Raw genomic sequence first — 18,888 nt, 5'->3', positions numbered from 1 at the left:
GTGCCAACTTGTGATCTCTGTCAAATAAATAAAATCTTAAAAAAAAAAAAAAGAATCCTCACTTCCCATGAGCTTGTGTGTGATCTTTGGCAGCCCCTGGCCAGGCACATATGCTTCTGGTGAAAACAAAATCTGATGGCCTTGAACTGCCGGCCTACGGCTAGGGGCCAGCTGACTGGGGCCGTGGCCTGGTTGGCTTGAGTTTCTCCACACGGACACATGAGCAACTCCTCCAGTGAAAACTCTCTGGGGATTCAGCAGATGCGCTCCCCTCCCTACCACAGCTCAAGGACGGTCGTCCTCTTCTCAGGAGAGCTATCCTGGCCGGTGCCTTTATGTCTTGAGTGAGACTTCAGGACTTGAGGGTAAGGTCAGGCCCGTGACCTGACTTCGGGACCTCAATGTCATGGCCTAGGCGAGCAGACTAATCCTCTAGGAGCCAGCCAGCACCTGCAGTTTGGCTGAGGGGCACCTGTGAGATCCCACCTGCACGCGGAGCAGCTCTCCTAATGAGCCAGCGAGAGCGGTGGGACATGGGGTCCCTGCACCCCAGCAGCACTGCCCCGGGGCACCGGTCTTGTCCCCCGCCACCAATGCTGACGTGACATGGTCTGTGAGAGGGGTGCACCCACCAGCAGACAGCTGGCAGAGGAGGCCACAAACTCTACACCTGATGGAGTCAAGAAGGGGAACAGTGTCTGGGTGGGGAGAAGCGGGAAACAAGGTGCCCCCTCCCCTAGCAGCGCCCGGCGCGCAGCCGTGTGCCCAGACACGCACCCGCTGCAGCTCCTGGTTCTTCTCCTCCAATTGGGCCTCCATCTGCCGGAGCCTCTCCTCGATGTTGCCGTGCCTCTCCTCGGCCTGTTGGCAAAGACACCATCAGCCCCACGCACGGCCCCATCCGTGCCACATGCTGTGCACCAGCCGGGACAGCCACAAGCGCGACATGCTCTGTGCAGGGCTCACATACCGCCGGGCGGGGTGGCCTCTCCTCCCGCCCGGATCGCACTCTGTGCGGCCGTACGCGCCGCAGCGCCAAGCACCAGGCCACTGAGGCCCAGCCGGGCCACTGCCGGCCTCTTCCCGTGCAGGGGGGCCTCCCCGCAGCCCGGCCCGGCCGGGGGCTGTCTCCCGGGCTCGCTCAGCACAGACAGCAGGAAGCGGCAAACAGCAAGGAGCCGCGCACGCGCTACCTTCCTAAGCTGGGAAGTGAGTTCGAACAGTCTAGCTTCCTTAGCGGCACCGCTTCCCGAAGACAAGAGGTCAGGCTACAAGGCCGACCAAGGACAGAAGCGATGACAGGGGGAGAAAAGAAACGGAGACTTAACACGCAGATCACAGAGGAGAGGAAAGGAGAGGCTGTTACAAGCTGGTAGCCACGAGCCTGCTCTTAGGCACGGTCCTGTAAGCCCCTGATACCGTCTGCCCGAGCCAAGGGCAGCCTTCGAGAACAGCACCTGGGACCGTCCTGCCCCCTTCTCCCCGGGGCCCCCACAAATTGGAGCCAGGTGAGACGTGAGGACTGGCGGGCGCTCCCTGCGGGCTCCCTCGGCAGGGGGCACGCGACCGCGCTCTGCCTGCTGGGTGCCTGCGCCCCGGGAGGCCGGGCTGCTCTCTGGGATTTGTGCTTCCTCTTCCCACGCGGACCCCCCGACCTCAGCAGCCACCACATCACGACTGGACACTGTGTCCTTGCCGGCTGGCGCCCACCTCCCACCACCCCGTGGACGCCGAGGACTGGGCGGCAGGGCTGTGTCGCCCACGTGCCGGCCCGTTCTCTCTCAAACCCGTGAATGAGTTAAAGAGTTCGGTATTATATACTTATTTGGATCACCTTCAAAAGAGAACAGGATTTCCATTTTTCTGGGAAAAATCGATCCTTTCTTTTTAAAGTAATCTCTCCGCCCCACGTGCGGCTTCCCCTGACAGCAGCGAGACCGAGAGGCGCACGCTCTGGCGGCCGAGCCAGCCAGGCGCCCCGACCCTTGCTTTAGCCAAAGCTCGTGTCTCGAGCTCTGAGGTATGGACTCGAATCCCCCTGAGCAGCAGTGAGCGTCGGAACGAGCCCTCCGGAACCAGTGCAGTACGCATCTGACAAAACGGGGGAAATCAACGCAGGGCGAACGAAAACCAGGACGGCTGCTGACGCTGAAAAAGCACGCGACCTCAGACAGAAGCGCGCGGGACACGGCCCCGAGCTCCTTCCTGGGCTCAGACACGCCGACACGAGGAACAACGGTGACTAGGGCTCGCGAACCCAGCACCATCCAACTCCAAGTCCCGGCCCGGGCCCCGAGGGACAGGCAGCCCACCTTGGAGAGCGCAGCCACCCTCTGCGCCAGCTCGGCCTCCACCTCGGGGAGCGTCTCGGCCTTCCGCAGGGTCTGCTGCAGCTTCTGCTCAGCGAGCTCCAGGCGCTCCTGCAGCTGCCGGTTCCTGTCCTCGGTCTAGGAGGGAGGCAAAGTGTCACAGCGCAGCCCGTCTGCCGGCCGCTCCTACGTTTGATGCAACGAAATGAGACCTAAGCGTGAGAGCTACTGAATGAGCCGACAGAAGCCCACTGTTTTGGTAGCTGCTTCCGAGTACGATTTTTCTTCCTGCGAGGAACATACACCAACTTTCTTGGGCCTGATTTCAACGTGCAAAACACCTCTTGCCAAAGCACTGCTCTTCCTATAATCTTCAACCAAGTCTCTAAATAGAGATTTATTTATTTGACAGAGAGAGATCACAGGTAGGTAGAGAGGCTGGCAGAGAGAGAGAGAGAGAGAGAGAGAGAGAGAGAGAGAAGCAGGCTCCCTGCTGAGCAGAGAGCCCGATCTGGGACTCGATCCCAGGACCCTGAGATCATGACCTGAGCCAAAGGCAGCGGCTTAACCCACTTAGCCACCCAGGCGCCTCCCAAGCCTCTAAATAGAAAAAAGCTCCCAGGCATTAAAGAGAACCCGCGTTCTGTAGAAGCTGGCTCATTCTTCTTGACAACTTAAGGAAAGAAGGTTTGGTCCTAAACCTGCTTAAACCCTGCCCTTCACAGACCGTGGGAGTGTAAGCCACACGCAGCTCACACGACCTCAGAAGCGCAGGCCTTCTAAGAGCTCACCTAATGAAATGCTAGTCATGTTATTTTCGTAACTGAGTATTCCTTAAAAACACTCTCGTTCTAAGAAACATTTTTTTTAATGAAGAAAATTCAAACAAGACTGCTCCTTTAAAGAAATTTTAAGAGGCTCCTGGGTGGCTCAGTGGGTTAAAGCCTCTGCTTTCGGTTCAGGTCATGATCTCAGGATCCCGGGATTGAGCCCCGCACTGGGCTCTCTGCTTAGCAGGGAGCCTGCTTCCCCCTCTCTCTGCCTGCTGCTCTGCCTACTTGTGATCTCTGTCTGTCAAATAAATAAATAACATTAAAAAAAATTTTTTTTTAATCATGGATAAGCCAAGGTTCCTGAGAGCCCAACACCTGCTCGCGTGCGGGCTCCTTCTTTCTCCTGTGCATGCGTGTCCGTGTTTATCTGTACGCGCCCTCGGAAGACATAGCACACTATACGCAGTGTTTTGTCGTCTACCTTTTACTGTCTTACATGCTCTGGAAGAGCACAGCACAATGTAATTCTGAATGGTTTCCTAGTATCTTACTTTTTATTACTATCTTGGACCTAACGATACACTTTACAACAGACCAGACAAGCTCACTTTGTTTCCAAGAGGCTGGCTTTGGCTCTCCTGCTAACTCCGGATGACCTGAGCAGGGCAGAGAAGCCAGTGTGGCTTCCCAATCACGGGAGGGACCCATTTCTGCACCTGCCATTCACCCCCATTCCAAGTACCAACAAAAGGGGCCAAGGGCCTCCACACTCTCCGCCGTTCCCTCCTCCTCTGATAGATGCTAACATGCACCAGATTAATGTGCAATGAAAAAACAAAGCAGAGCAAAGAATGGAGGTTGCGTAAAATCCTAAATGAGTAAAAAGTTACAAGTTGAGGTAACCAAGTTCTTAAACTTGGTTTATTTCCTAAGATTATAAAATTTCCTAAGATCATAAAAACTTTACACTGAGACTTGATTTCCAACACAAAAGTCACAGGAAAAAGGTCTTTAACTTCATCAGTAATAGACGAAAGTCGAATGAAGCTCAACGAAAGCCAGTACCTGCCGATGCATAGAGTCCTTATTTGCAATCTCATTTTCAAGTTTATCGTTGAGGTCATGCACAGAGGTGGCTTCGCGCTGTGCTGCGAGGTAGCGTTTCTCGAGAGTAGTGATCCTTTCCTCCATGTCCTCCTTCTGGGCCAGGGCCTACGTCAAGTATTTCAAAGGGAAAAAAGGCAAATAATTAACGTATGCACATTAATATACTCCACACACAAAAACCAGACTCAATCTTGATTTTCAAAGTCAAATATAAAACCAGTGTCCTCAAAACTGAGAGGTGCCAATGCCTCCAATACAAATGAAAACATACTTACCTCAAACATCCCAAGCCCCTACATGACCAATGAAGACTCAGCTGTCTTAAGACTACATCTGGCCACTAAGTGTACCAAGCTTACTCTTTCCTACATGACGCTATAAAAGAAACGCAGAATCAAATCTCCCCACACGGCAAGAATGCCGGGCGCTGAAGGTGCGAGCAACGAGGCACGGCCTCTACCGGCCCCGGCACCAGCGGGCTTTCCACGGAGCAGGCGGCGGCCTCTCCCAGACAGATCAGGGGATGCAGCCGTCATTCCCCTGCATAAAGGCTGGATGAAACGGCAGCCAATCACCACAGAACTGGGGCATTGCTATCGATCAACGGAAGCAAAACGCCACGTCTGCTGTAACTGGAAGCCACCGTCTGAGGCCCATCCCGCAGCGAAGTTCACCCTGGGGGGGTCTGACGCAGGAAGTGGGCCCAGAACCTTCTGCCCCGCCTTCCTGTCCCCCACCCTAAAGATTCATCTTAGGTCCCTCCCTGTTTACTGAGGAACTTACGTCAGCGAAGTCTTAGTATTTCAAGTGAGGAGTCTTAAAAAGAGAATTTCACAATTCTCTGCATACTAAACTCAGCTACAGAATCTCCTACCCTTGCCAAAGAAAAATACAACTAAGTAGGCTGTATGACCCCCACAAATATCTTTCTTTGTTTTAAACTCTTGGGTGAGTGAGGCCGGCTCCGCTACTGCGCAGAAAGGAAGCCCGTGCGACCACGTCCGAGGGTGTGACAGGTCCTCCTGCAGCCCGGGGGTGGGGGTCGGCGGGGTGTCGGGGAGGGATGACTGTCTGTCTACAGGGACAGCGTAGAGGGAGCGACAGGTGGGGGCGCCAGAGAAAGCATCCTGCCCTCTACCTGTTTTATAAACATGATCCGATTCCCATAAATCACTGCACACGTGGAAACCAGTACCCGTCTACCGGGTCTGACAGCAGGACCCTGGGGACCCCAGTGTGAGCAAGGCCCACTGCTCAGCGGGTCTGACCACCGACGTCTGAGAGCACATGAGCCCTCTGGGTGCTGCGGGTTGGAAAGCTCGGACGGTGGCCAGCGCGTGCCCTCCGCCGCGTGAGGCCCACATCAGTGCACGGACTAGCAGCACGACAGACACGGACGCGTGCACCAGAGTGAAACACAAGCGTGACGGAGAAGAGATCCAGACAGCCGACTCTGCCGAGGGGAGACGTGCACACACAAGGGTCCCCCTGAGCACCCGCGTTCAGCTGGACCACGGTGCGGCGATGCCCCGTCACTCACTTCGCGGACATCACGCTGTAGCTTGGTGTTGGCCTCCTCAGACTTGATGAGGTCCTTCCTGGCGGTGTCCAGGTCCTCCTCCAGCTCCGCCACGTGACTGGAGAGCGCGGCCAGGCGCTCCTTCATCTGGCTCTGCTCCTCTGACTGCTTGTCTATGATTTCCTGGAGCTCGAGGACTTTGGCAAGGTCTTCCTCGTGGCTTAAAGAACCGTCAGAAGATCTCTGCAGGGGGGAAAATCCTTGAATAGCCTTGTTTGGTGAGTTAAGGGACAGAGCCCTTCCCGGAAAGAGTCAAGTGGCCCAATCTATGCCAGGGTCGGCTCCCACGGCCCTCGGGAGCACACAGAGGACATCGGGGAAAGACACAGACACTAAGGACTTGCCTTTCCGTTTGTGCTCGGCGTATTTTCTTGCTCGTGGTTCATGTCAAGCACTCCGTCGGTTAACGTTTTTTTCTGATTATTCTGTTCTTTAAGAATCATTAGCTAAAAGCAAAGAATTGAACAGAGAGTGAGGAAATAAAGAGAAATTCCTCTTGGAAAGATGCAACTCCAAACTGTCAACATGGGACTGGGCAGCACACACGGTGCTGTTGTCTAGCCTGAACACAACTGGGTCAGCGACTCGGTCAGTGCTCTCGACTGGACGATGGGGACATACGGGACCGTGTGACCCAGCGCTAAGAGCCTAGTGCTGGTCACTGCGGTGGCCCAAGAGGCTGGCTCGCTGGTCAGAAAGAGCAGTGACGCCTGATGGCCAGCACTGCAGGCTTCCCGCTTCTTATGGAAACAAGGGATTAAAAATTAGAGTCCCTCTAATCCAATTCCCTGGTGACTGACGCAGCTCACCTCTTTATGTGTGGCCCCGAGTTGTTCTTCTAACAAGCCGCACCTTTCAAGTGCCACTCGCAGCCGCGCCCTCACCTGGGAACAGAGGGTGAGTGTGTACGTGCTGTTGTTGCATTGCTTCTTAACGTAAACTCACCCTTGGGACCCATTTGCGTAAGGAAACAGGACAGAATGGCTTCAATGTCTTTCACTGATGTGAATGTCAAGAAAACTGGCTTGCTGGGGCGCCTGGGTGGCTCAGTCGGTGAAGCATCTGCCTTGGGCTCAGGTCATAATCCCTGGGTCCTGGGCTCGAGTCCCGCATCGGGCTCTCCGGTCAGCGGGAAGCCTGCTCCTCCCTCTCCCACTACCCCACCCAGCTCATCTGTTCTAATAAATAAGATCGTGGGGAGAAAAAACAAAAACAAAACTTACTTTGTAACAAGCTTTAAATTTTGCATTTGAGAGAAATCTTCCCCTAAATAAGTTACATTACCCATGACAAATCAATATACAGCATATGGTAAGTCTTAAGACATTTATACCAACCACCACGCTGTAACCATACAGAAGTCTGTCCTCTCACAGAAAAGGTGTGTACAGGAGCTCGAGGGTAAAAGTGAACTGCAGTCACACACGCACGAAGCGTATCCCTGACGCAGGGCACACGCACACCGGGAGCCGCGGGAGCTCGGGCACCTTTTCGTCCAGGGCTTTGTGGTGCTCGAACAAGGACTTGAGGGCTTTGAGCACCTCCACCTCGCTGGACACGCCCGCCGGGGACTGCGCCTGCCGCTTCACCACCGTCATGCGCAGCGACCGCTCGTGCCGGGACACGAGACACTCCAAGTGCTCCAGCAGCAGCTGGTGGGACAGGCCAAGGCAAAAGCATGTTGAAAGAGCACTTGTGATTTCACACTTCCCTCGGGGGCAAAAACCCCTTTTAACCGCAAGCCAGGCCAAACACGAATCCCTTCAATTCAGTCTAAAATGAGGGAGCCCCCCCGCCCCCAGAATGAGTTAAAACCGCGTTAGTTCTCATCACGACCCAAACATGGTCTGAGCGTGCTGAGCTCATCCGTCAGGGTTGACTCCACGGGGAAATGTCGACAGAGAGTTCAAAGCAGGTCGAGCGGAAGCACCCTGAGTCTACAGGCAGCAGCCATGCCCCCCAGGCAACCCCTGCCAGAGTGCGGACGGCGAGCGCGCGCCTACTGACCCTGGTGTTGTTCCGCTCCGCCTTCAGTTCTGCGATCTCTTCCTCTCTCTCCAGGAGCTGCTCCCTGCAGACGTTGAGCTCCTTGGTAAGTGTCGCGAACTCCTGGGGGGGTGGGGCAGCAAAACGGGAGGGGGGCAAGGGGTCATTAGCCTCCGCACCCGCCCACCACCCCCAGAGTCCTGCAGGCACACAAGCTCCCTCCTTGTGACCCGCCTGAGTCCCAAGTGTTTCCGAGCACGGGGTCTGACACCCAAGGGGCCAGGGAGGTTTTCTGGCGCCTCGCAGATATGCAGCTCAGAACCTCGGCTGAGGGGAGAACGCCAGGCCGCGGAGGCCACTGCTCGCCTCCAGCTTCCTGTCCTGCCTCAGCCAGCTCCTGGAGCCTGTGAAGACCACGGGCTTGGGGCAGCCCCAGGAAGGGGCTGACAGCCCCCAAAGCTGGTCCGTTAGCCTCAACTGGCTCAAAGTCAACCCAGTGAAACGGACCTCTCACAACTGCTGGCAGGGCCGTGAGACCAGGGACGCGGAAGATTTACATCTGTACTCAGAGAACTTTCTGGGGGAAGTGTCCCTGAGGGGATGCGGTTCCCCTCCCTGCTGTGGGGTCGCTCCCCACAATACTGAGCACCGCCCTGGGGCCCGACGCACGGGCAAGCTCCAAGAAGTGGACACACACTCTCTGGTCAGTTTCTCAATAGGCAAAACTCTTCGGAAATAAGTAACGTCTTCTGTCCACGAATCTCCGTATTTCTAAGAGTTTTCTCTTCAAAGGACAAAGGAAGGAATAAAGGTTCACTTAACAATCTGACATTCAGAGTCCAGAGAGTGGTTGATTTAAGCAACTCTAGAAAATTAACTAACAAGTGGCATACTTGAAGTCCATTTGTAAATTAACCCTTTGCAACTCAGAGGGAACTTGACCGCGGAACGCACAGCATTTCCGGCGATCCGACTTCGCAAGGCTGGCGCACAAAAGCCTACAGAGCCACGACAGAACCGAAACGGGCTGACCCGCCAACGCCAGGGCTTCAACTGTGCAGTTCCACCTCTACCTGCCTTTATTCCAATAAACGCATTGGAAAATCTTCTGGAGATGTGCGACAATTTGAAAAAACTGACAGGTGAACTGAGTAGCCTAGAAAATGTCAAGAAATTAAGAAAGGGGCGCCTGGGGGGCTCAGTCGGTGAAGTGTCTGCCTTTGGCTCAGGTCACGACCCTGGGGTACCAGGACTGAGCCCCATGTGGGCTCCTTGCTCAGCAGGGAGCCTGCTTGTTCCTCTCCCTCTGCCCCTGCTCCTGCTCTCTCTCTCACTCACACTCTCTCTCAAATAAAATCTTTTCAAAAATTTAAGAAAAAGGGGCACCTGGGTGGCTCCGTGGGTTAAAGCCTCTGCCTTCCGCTTGGGTCATGATCCCAGGGTCCTGGGATCGAGCCCCGCATGGGGCTCTCTGCTCAGTGGGGAGCCTGCTTCCTCCTCTCTCTCTCTGTCTCTGCCTGCCTCTCTGCCTACTTGTGATCTCTCTCTGTCAAATAAATAAATAAAATCTTTAACAACGACAACAACAACAAAACATTTTTAAGAAAAAGGCATGTCACAAATGTATAAAATATATATAGGTACTAGCCTTTTTTATCATTTGCGGCCATAAAATGTGCAAATCTACTACAAAAAGTTAAATTTTATGAGAGTGCACCCGTGCAAGCGCTCCCCGTCCCATGCCCGGAGTCGCCCGCAGCCGAGAGCCGCGCTGGCCGCGGTCTTCAGTCACGCCTGCGCGCGGGCGGCTGCGGTCCACGCGGTGCTCGCGCGCAGATCCCGTGCCACCTCCTGCGGCTACCACGGCGGCTGCGAGAGCGGCAGGAACTGCCGGACACTCGTCCTCTCCCGTAAGCAGCTCTGTCCTCCAGTAACTTGTGCGTCGCAGTCAGAGGCGACGGCCTGTGCTTCCAGCCAGTCTGTTGTTTACTGCAATCCCAGAAGCCCGACCACCACCCCGCGGCCCGTACGAAGTGCCAGTCACTAGTGCTGCTGGGCGCGCTCCCAAGAGGCAGAGCAAGTCGAGACGCCCCAGGAACGAGCAGCGCGCGACCTGCACCGCACGCTATGGCCTGCCCTGCAAGCGAAGATGAGCCTGGGGGTCCATGAGGTCTTCGCTGCAGCGGCGCTGGCCGACACAGAAAGCTCGCACTTTCCGCAAAATACGTTCCGGTCCTGCAGAGCAGATGCAGCCGTGCCGCAGAAAGCGCACCCACACCCTCCAGTACCCGTCTTCAAAACAGGGGGAAGTCATTAGGGGACACCTTCAAGCCGAAGGAAGGGGATCACAACATGATTGTCTCTCTCACACACACACACGGCTCTCTACAGACGAGGCTGCTCCCGCTCCAGAACCCTGACAACTCTTTCCTTCAGTGTGTCAAGGCAGAGCCACAAAGAGAGGACAGTAAAACTAAATGAGAACAATCCAAACATGTCCTCAGACCTGCCCCGGGTGGCGTGGAGAGCCGCCCCGTCCCAGAGAGCCAGCGGGCACCGGGGGAGGAGGCCTGGCCGGGAAGCGGCGTGGAGGGGGCCCTGCTCTCCCGTCGGCTCCTGCTCTCTCCCGAGCCGCAGACACTCCTTTCCTATGTGCCAAAGTGAATTAGGCCAAATACTCTGATTTCCATCTCCTGCTGTAAATAACCAGCGACCTTCAATGCCTAACACCGAGAGATCTGCATCTAGTCACCGAGATCTCGCATCAGAAAATACCCGAGATCTCGCATCAGAAAATACCGCTCATGTTTAGGTGAAAGAGAACCTGATCCAAACCAGTCCTGGTGAGATCCGAGATCACTCACGTGGCGGGCAAGTCCAAGGGCGGGGGCGGCGGGGGGGGGGGGCGGGGTAGGCTCGCCGGGCCGGGGCCTGGTGCCGCGATCTGGGTCAGTTCACTGCTCTGCGGCCCGACGACGTCGGGGGCAAGGTCTAGCGCGCAGGCCGATCCCTCTCGGTCACTGAACTAGCATGTTCCTCGTGCCTTCCCTGCCTCCCTTCTGCTCCTGTTTCTCTCCACGACGTGCGTGTGTCTGTTCAAGCATTTACACAGACTCCCTCTGGCCGTTGCTGGCCTGCAGATGGAGGAAACGCACACTTGCGTAGGTGCGGACTCGGAGCGTCGGATCTGGTTTCCAGCTCAGCCTGAGCAGCTTTTCCTGCTGGCGCGTCCCTCCCTGCCTGGTGTCCAGCGGCTGCCCCTCTAGGCGTCCGAAGGCCCAGAGGCCAGAGCTAGGTTTCCACGGTGACTGAGGGTTCCTGCTGCCTGTTCCTTACAGACGATGTGGATCCCATGAGAGAGTCACCCGACAGTGTGGCCCAGCCCAGGCAGTGCTTCCTACCCTCCCGAGGCCCACGACTTCCTATAAAGCCCCAGTATACCAGGGACAGAGACCTTCCATGGGAAGCCTCATCTGAACCCAGCGCCAAACAGCGAGTCTGATTTTAGTTCTAGTTCCTCTGGACACATTAGTCCCTGCTACCCCCCAGTGCAGGAGCCAAGTTTCCCACTGTCCCTGCACGCTTGGTGCTTGGAGCGCCGCAGGCCAGGGAACCAGGCCAACTCACGCTGACCACACACTGGGTTTCTCTTCTGTTTCTGTACTGAAGGGTATTTTTCTCTCGTGGGGGCCTGGCTATATATTTGGGCTGATTTCTTTCTATATTTAAATTTTACCTTTGCACTGCTGTTTGCGGATGAGCCCAGTCAAAGAGTGAGTTTGGGCTGCACATGGACAGGCAGCCACTGTCCATTCCAGAGCTGGCTGCTCGTCCACTCTGGCGCAACACAGGACAGGCGTGCCTGGCCCCTTCAGGGTGCTCCTCGCAGTGACCCCTGTGTGGTCAGCGCTCCAAGCGGGAAACGCCCTGGCTACCATGGGAGCGGCGTCGAGGTCATCTGTGACGGGAGGTGGCCATGTGGCCCCAGAGGGCTGCCGGAGGAGAGGGCGGCACGGCTGAATCCCAGACAGGAACCGGCTGTCTGGCAGGGGAGAGCTTCTTCACAGAAGCACAAAGGTGTCTGGTAGTGGAAAAGGGTGTCCGTGGGCTGCGACCCAGGCGCTATGCAGGACAGGGTGAGGGAGGCTGGGTGGGGGCAGAGGTGACACGGAAGGCCCCCGCGCACCACAGTGAGGAGTGCGATTTTATCCCGAAGGCGCTGGGAGTCGTCCATCTACAGACTTTGAGGGCCCTGAACAGGGAGCCCAGGCAGTGCTCGACACAGAGGGCGGGCTCAGAAGGGTCGGAGAAAGCCCTGAGAGCCGCGCTGGAGCGGGCTGGAGGAGGAGGTGAACAGTGGGAAGCCAGCTCCAGGCCCACAGCTGGAGAGCTGCCACGGCCCTAGGAGACACGAGGGTCTGAATCAAGACCCGGGTTAGAGAACCTGAGACCAAGACAGAGTTTTCAAAATGGAACACAAGTAAGCAACACACCACTTGTCGTGCCCTTCACCAGTTTAAAGGATTCCCTGTATGGGGCAAGGAGGGGAGGGGGCACCCATCAGGCACGGCCCTAATGCAGGCAGGCCAGGGCGCAGGCGCTGGCTGGTTCCAGACAGGCTGCACTGGACAGCCAATGGGTCCGAGAGTGAGCAAGGCCCGGGAGGGCTCCTGAGCTGCGGCCAGAGCAAGGGACGGACAGGCAGCATTTCTTGAGGACGGCAGGGCCCTGGGCCGGACGTGTGTGGGAGGGAGCTCGGACAGTCCAATCCAGGTTGTGTCCCGTGTGGGGCATTAAAGACAGGCCGTGGCAGCATCAGGTAGACAGTGTAGCTGCTGGGGTTCCTGGGGATGGCGGCGGAGGCGGGAGGGCAGTCTCACTGCGGGCAAACCACGCAGTGCTGAGCGCAGGGACACAGAGGTGAGGCTCAAGGAGGTGTCTGATGCCGATCACGTGGGACATGAGGCACAGTGGGAGCGGCCGGCGAGCAGGAGGAAACCAGGAAGGGACCGTGTCAGGAGTCCAATGCTCCCAGGAGGACAGTCACCCGGGCCGCTGATGCTCACGGAGAGGCGGGCCCGCTGAGGCGGAGGGCAGCGGGGGCCGTGGGCACGGCTGTCCCGGAGCAACGGCGGGTGGAGGCCTGACTTGCACAGGAGTCAGCAGAGCATGGGAGGGGCAGCAAAGCCTTGAGTCAGGGGTGGGGGGTGAGAGGAAGAGGAAGATCCGGGTCCAGAAAAGCCCCCTGCGGTAGAACCCAGGGGAGAGGAGGACTGACCGGGCGGCCACGCTGAGCCCCTGGGAGCAGAGCACGGGGGTGGCGCAGAGGGCGGCCCGTCCTGGGAGTGCACGGCTCCTCCCCGGGGAGAGGAAAGGCCGCCCAGCAGAGACCCAGACCAGTGGGAGACGTGCGGTGGGCGTTTATGGGCGTCCTCTGATCTGTCCCAGCCTCGCTGAAGTGAAATGCAGACAGGACGGGCAAGGAATACTGGGAAGGCGGCGGGAGAACTGCCTGGGGGAGCGGGGCCCGGGACCACCGAATGTGCACAGAGAAGGCAGCACTGGGCGCAGCATCCTGCCCACTGAGGACAGTGAAGTGAAAGCAGCCAGGGGCTAGCCAGGCTGTGGTGGGATTTCAGGCAGGAGAGGAAGGAGAGCCACGAGAAGGGCAGAGGGCCACCACGCAGACACCCTGGTAGGGTCCTGGACTGTGGGTCCAGGAGAGTTGAATATCAGTGTTTTATTTTTAAAAGCCTTTCGATTACGAACAAATCTCGCTGGCTTTGAATGAAATACCTAGTCAAATCATAGCAAGCGGACACGGGATACTCAGAAGGAGTGAAACGATGCTCCAAAATTCTGACATGCTCTAGCCACGAGGAGCTGACCACCACAGAGCCTCCCAGGTGAGTCCTGTGTCCCCGCCTAGCTAGGAGGGGCCCATCACTCCCACGGCCCCCGGCTAGAGAAGCTGGTCACTCCCGAGCCCCCGGCTAAGAGGAGCCCACCATTCCCATGCCCGCGAGTTAGGAGGAGCCGGTCACTCCTGAGTCCCCAGTAAGGAAGAGGCGGTCACTCCTGAGTCCCTGGTTAGGAGGAGCCGGTCACCGCAGAGCCTCCTGGATCGTGGCCGTGGGCTCCTGGCCGTGGGGGGATCACCTACCTACCTTACCCGCACTTAGCTACAAGCCCCTCACCGCAGACCCCCACTGGCTCACTTTTCCTGTAACTCCTCCTTCATCAAAGCAAGTCTGAGTCTGAAGTCCCTGATGTTTTTCATAGATCCCAAACTGTCTTTTGTTCACCTATGAAGAGAATGTATTTATTTCGCATCATTTTGGTTCAATGTAAGTGTTTCTTACAATTAATTCAACAGCCCAAACCACTCTACAATACACTGCTTTGGCGATGGTAGAAAATGAATTTCTAAGATTTCACAATCATGCTTACTCAAAGAAAAACCTTTCTCTTTGGACAAAAAGAATTCAAGTGAAAAAGTATCAACCAAATTTAAACTTAGGAGTTCAGATAAACATTCGACAGGAAATTCCAAAGTTTAAGATTCCAAAAGCATGTTCGTATGCGGACCGTGTTTGCGCTCCCACTGTAGGCAGCACCAAAGGCAGCAGAACCGGCCCCAAACGCAGTCCACGAGTGACCCGCCTGGTCAGCACCACTTTCTCCTCTTCAGAAAAGAGGTTTACTTAGGAAACATGGCAAGCTGAACGTAGGAAAGTGACCTCTAGTTACTAGGATCAAAGTCTGAAGTATTTCTTGGAAGGGAACAGATGCGCCCATCCCCGGAGTTCTCTCATTGTAATAAAACAGAAGTCCGAGCAAAACAGATTCGTGCTTCTGTTGGACATTCCTCGGACTGTGAACCAGAAAAGCAACATTTAACCATCAGAATCAGGTTAAGAACCTGGTTTCACATAGTGCTTGAAAATGCTGACGAAATGCTAGAAATGCTAGAAAGGACGAATCCTTTCTGGACAAGAAGCTCAGACCTGGGTAACAGGTTCAGGTCATACAAGTCAGACACTACTGATCAAAATCCACACTCAGTCCAATTTTAAATTAAGTCCCCTGGCTCAGATGCGACACTCAGCTCCCAAAGTGACGAACATGGTCGGCCCAGTGGTTGCAGGAGGACGACTCTGGGTAGAAAGCAGCTGTGAAGCCTCACCCCGCCCCCCAAGGTCCTGACCCCGCCCCCTTCTCCTGCCCTGGTCCCCTGGTCATCACGAGTTAGGAGTTACGTTTCCACAGGCTTTGGTATTGATCTCCACCACTGGCTCCATTTTATTTCTTCCTGAGTTTTCACTATTCTGCTAACCTGCTGAGACAAGAACAAAGCTTCACGGAAGGCAGGTAACACCACGTCCTTCACACGCAGGAGCAGAGCGCGCCACAGACAGAAACGGCTCTGATTTTGAGTAATCAGAAAGGAACACCTGAAAAACGGACTTGCCGAGTGGGCTTGGATTATTTTCTGTCGGTAGAAGCTAAAAGCATGCCAAATTTTGAAAAGAAAACTGGAAATTTATATACCAAAATGAATGAGCAAATCATAAGTTCTGAAACCCCAGTGTCTTATTAAAGGCATTAAAGGTATGCTCAGAAAGGTCATAGAGGGCGTGCCAGGGTGGCTCAGTCGGTTGTGTCCAACTCTTGATTCCGGCTCAGGTCCTGATCTCGGGTCATGCGCCCGAGCCCCACGGCAGGCTCCGCTCAGCAGGGTCTGCTTCTCTCCTCTGCCCCTTCTCCCTCACTCTCTCTCTAAAATAAATCTTTTTTTTTTTAAGATCTTACTTATATTTTTGAAAGGGTGAGAGAGTGCGCCCAAGCAGGGGGAGGAGAGGGAGAAGCAGACTCCCTGCTGAGCAGGGAACCCAACATGGGGCTCAATCCCAGAACTCTGGGATCATGGCCCAAGCCAAAGGCAGACACTCAACCACCTGAGCCACCCAGGCGCCCCACCCCCGTTTTCTAAAAGGAAGGTGACACACCATTGCCCATCCATGCACGTGAGGAAGCGGGAACACTGGGAGAGAAAGCAGGATTGTAGGATGGGGCTCACGGGCTCACTAGACTTACTTGGAGCCACATCTCAGTGCAGCGGCACTGGCTTTTCAAACACTGACTAGTACTTGCAAGCATCAAAATAAAATTCACAAGCAGTTAAAAAATTCCAATATATATAATTTATGTTTCCTCGTCAGTTTCTTTCAGCAACGAACACTGACAAAACTTCTGCTCATACTGAGTATTTAGTGATGAAATAATCAAGACTATATGCTTTGAATCCAAAAAAACATGGTGCAGAACAGTATTTCAAGCTGATCTCAATCTGGGTAAAAGCACACACGTGTTAGTATTTTCCGTACGAACACAAGACAACTACAGACGGACACTCACCTAATGAAGGTCACCCACTGTGGCTGGAAATGAGACTTTCAACTTACACTTTTTATTCAATTTTGAGTATACATTTTCATCGTTTTTTTTTTTTTTTTTTTTTAAATCCCTTCCGTGCTCCTCTCCTAAACTCGGGAGAGCTACAGGACCCAAGCGTAGCGCTCACAGCCACGCAGACGCACGGCTCTCCCTGGAGTCGCTGGTTCTTTCTCTCGCTCTCCTACCAGTCCCTGCACCGCAGCTCCCGACCCCGTCACTTCACAGCAAGAGCTCTGGCTGAGACCCCAGCGATGGCCTCATCTTGGCTGGTCCCAGGCCGGTTCCAGTAACCCTGCCACCTGCCCCATGGGGAGCCCCGGCCTCCTCCCTCCCACTCTCCTGCTCCCATGTTCTCTGCTCACCGCATACTCGCTGGTGCTGCCACGGCTCCATCCTAGGTCCCCTGCCCGTGCGACACACCATGCCTGCCTGACCGGTGTCCGAGGCTGCCCCCGCCACCGCCACGCCCCGCCCCACTACCCTGGGCAACGGCCCACCTGCCCGCGGCGCATCTCCATGTCTTCCAGGAGGCTCAAACGATCTTCCCCAAACTGAGGTCGTCTGTGCTCCGGTCCCTAGCGGGCTGTCCGCCCTGGCGCAGTGCAGGCCCGCTTCCCTCCAGCCGTCCGGGCCGGACACCTGGCACATGGCCTCCTTCCTCGCCTCCTTCCTCGCCCCCATGCTGACTGACGGCTGGCTGCCCCGACGCTACTCCACACGAGCGTCTTCTGGAACGTGCCCTTGCTCGGGAGGGGCGGCTCCCACGCCCCTCTGCAGGCCGTGCCGGCTTCTCTCTCCAGCCTCCCTGCTTACCACTTTGTGCCTCGGGCACAGCGTATGGTCCCAACTCCCCCATGGTTCCCTGAACACGTTTTGTTCCTGTGCTGCTTCTGGACCCACGGTCGTCCCCCGCCGCAGACCTGTCAATCGGCCAGTCTTCCCCTGACCTGCTCCCGCCACCGGGCCAAATGCCCATTCGCCCTGGAGGTTTAATTTCTGGCGGGAGGGGGGGGATATTTATTTTGTCTTTTGTTTTTTTCTGCCCCCTCTACAGGCCCCTTCAGTGCTCAGTGCCCAGCAGCGAGGAGGCCGGGCGACGGTTCACCGGCACGGGGCAGCTCCGAGGGGCCTTGGGAAAGGGCCCCCGGCAGCGCGCACGAGGACACACGCTCAGAGGAGCATCCTTGGGTCAGTCGCCATGACTCCGTGCTGGGCAGCAACTCACCTCTCCGACCACACACCGGTCTCCACGTCCTCCGTCTCCGATGTGGGGGGGCAGCACCGGTGCCCCACCCCAGCGCACAGGCCAGACAACCGAACAAGCACCCCGTCCCCGTGCCGCCCCCGAGGGTGCGCCCTGCTCTCGGCAGAAGCCAGCTGCTCCACAGACGCGGGCGGGACGGGCTTTGGGGCTCCGACTCCCTCAATTGGCCACACGGCCGAAAGGAAGTCCCTGGGACACATTCAAACGTGAATCCGGGTCCCCACAGCATCCACACGCGTGAGATGGGAGAAGAGCACAGGGCGCTCAGCGCGTCCGTCCAGAGGGCGCCCTGGGCTCCCAGCCGCCCCCCACGCCCCACCCCCCACACAGACTTTTCCCGAACAGCGTCAGCTCTCCAGTCGCGCTTCCTGCGTATCTCGCCCTCAAGTTCTTGGAGCCTGTGACCCCCTCTCCTCACAGCACCCCACGGACTCTTGGGGACCCCGAAGCCGAGCTGCACAGAGCACCTGCCAGCCCCCAGCTCCTGCTTCTCGCCCGCACTGCGTCCTGGGCTTCGTTGGTGGGGACGGAGGTACGGCTCCTCGCCTACCCAAGGCTTTTGGATGAACGTTCCTTTGCCCCTCACTTCCCTTGATTAAGGATGGGAGTGCAGAGGGTTCGGAGCCGGTTCTGGGGACGCCGTCCTGTCTGCAGCCACTCGGACGTGCGCGCCTGTGAGCGCAAAGGCCGCCCGCCGCGGGCCGGCTGCGTCCGCGCTGCCCGCGCTCTGCCCTTGCAAACGACGCGGCTACGGGGGCGCTCCCCGCCACCTGCCCATTCTGACCCTGCGCCTGGTCCACCTGCGGGACAGACCCCTGGAGCGACCTCCTGGGGCCCGCTCCCCCCACCCCTGGGCAAAGTGAATAAATAAATCTCAAGGAAAACAATGCTGTGAACCTCGGCAGCTTATAAACCACCAGGGATACAGATCGCAGAGGCCGCGGACTCCGGCTCCGGCAGCTCTGTTTACTAAAGTAAACGTTATTCCGGCTGGGGCTACACTCCTCTAACAGGCTTCTTTTCTACGTCCGGTTACATCACCCGGATGTAAAACATCTCCAAGAGATTCTTCGACTATGTTCTCCGCCCTTCTTTGCTGTGACAGCTGCTCACCTGTGCTGAGCCATCTGGGAACCCCAGGACACCAACCACCATGCGGGCATCCCCTCGTGCCTCCCGAGTGCCCTCACTGCAGGACGCCAGGCAGATGGCGGCTCCCTCGCTCTCACGCCGCCAGGCTCGAGAACCACCTGCGCCAGGATGCCGGTCGTCCCCCCCCCCGCTGCGGCAACGCCACCAAAACCTGGACCAAATAGACATATGGAAGTGACAGCAGGTGTCCTTCCCCCACAAGTGGCCCTGCTCCTCCAGTCACCTGCTGTTCCACTGGCCCCCGATGCACCCAGGCGCTGC

The 18,888-nt window shown here is 56.6% G+C and overlaps 1 protein-coding gene across 4 annotated transcripts in view; it reads right to left on the bottom strand.

The window, feature by feature from the left end:
* PPFIA1 (PTPRF interacting protein alpha 1) overlaps positions 1–18,888 on the bottom strand; it is a 71,954-nt gene that overhangs the window by 39,556 nt on the left and 13,510 nt on the right. For 3 of the 4 annotated variants that reach the window (XM_045066317.1, XM_045066321.1, XM_045066315.1), the window contains exons 3-10: positions 7,776–7,877; positions 7,256–7,420; positions 6,578–6,652; positions 6,113–6,214; positions 5,730–5,951; positions 4,148–4,294; positions 2,313–2,447; positions 778–861 (exon numbers count right to left, since the gene is read on the bottom strand). In XM_045066317.1, the coding sequence (XP_044922252.1) occupies positions 778–861; positions 2,313–2,447; positions 4,148–4,294; positions 5,730–5,951; positions 6,113–6,214; positions 6,578–6,652; positions 7,256–7,420; positions 7,776–7,877 (1,032 nt within the window). Of the gene's footprint in view, positions 1–777; positions 862–1,193; positions 1,269–2,312; positions 2,448–4,147; positions 4,295–5,729; positions 5,952–6,112; positions 6,215–6,577; positions 6,653–7,255; positions 7,421–7,775; positions 7,878–18,888 lie in introns of all 4 variants that reach the window. The other variant, XM_045066326.1, reaches the window with a different exon arrangement.

Source organism: Mustela putorius, unplaced genomic scaffold, assembly GCF_011764305.1.
Source record: "Mustela putorius furo isolate JIRA1106 unplaced genomic scaffold, ASM1176430v1.1 tig00000127_pilon_pilon_pilon, whole genome shotgun sequence".
In the NCBI taxonomy this organism is placed as follows: Eukaryota; Metazoa; Chordata; class Mammalia; order Carnivora; family Mustelidae; genus Mustela; species Mustela putorius.
This window is presented reverse-complemented; position numbering and strand designations above follow the sequence as displayed.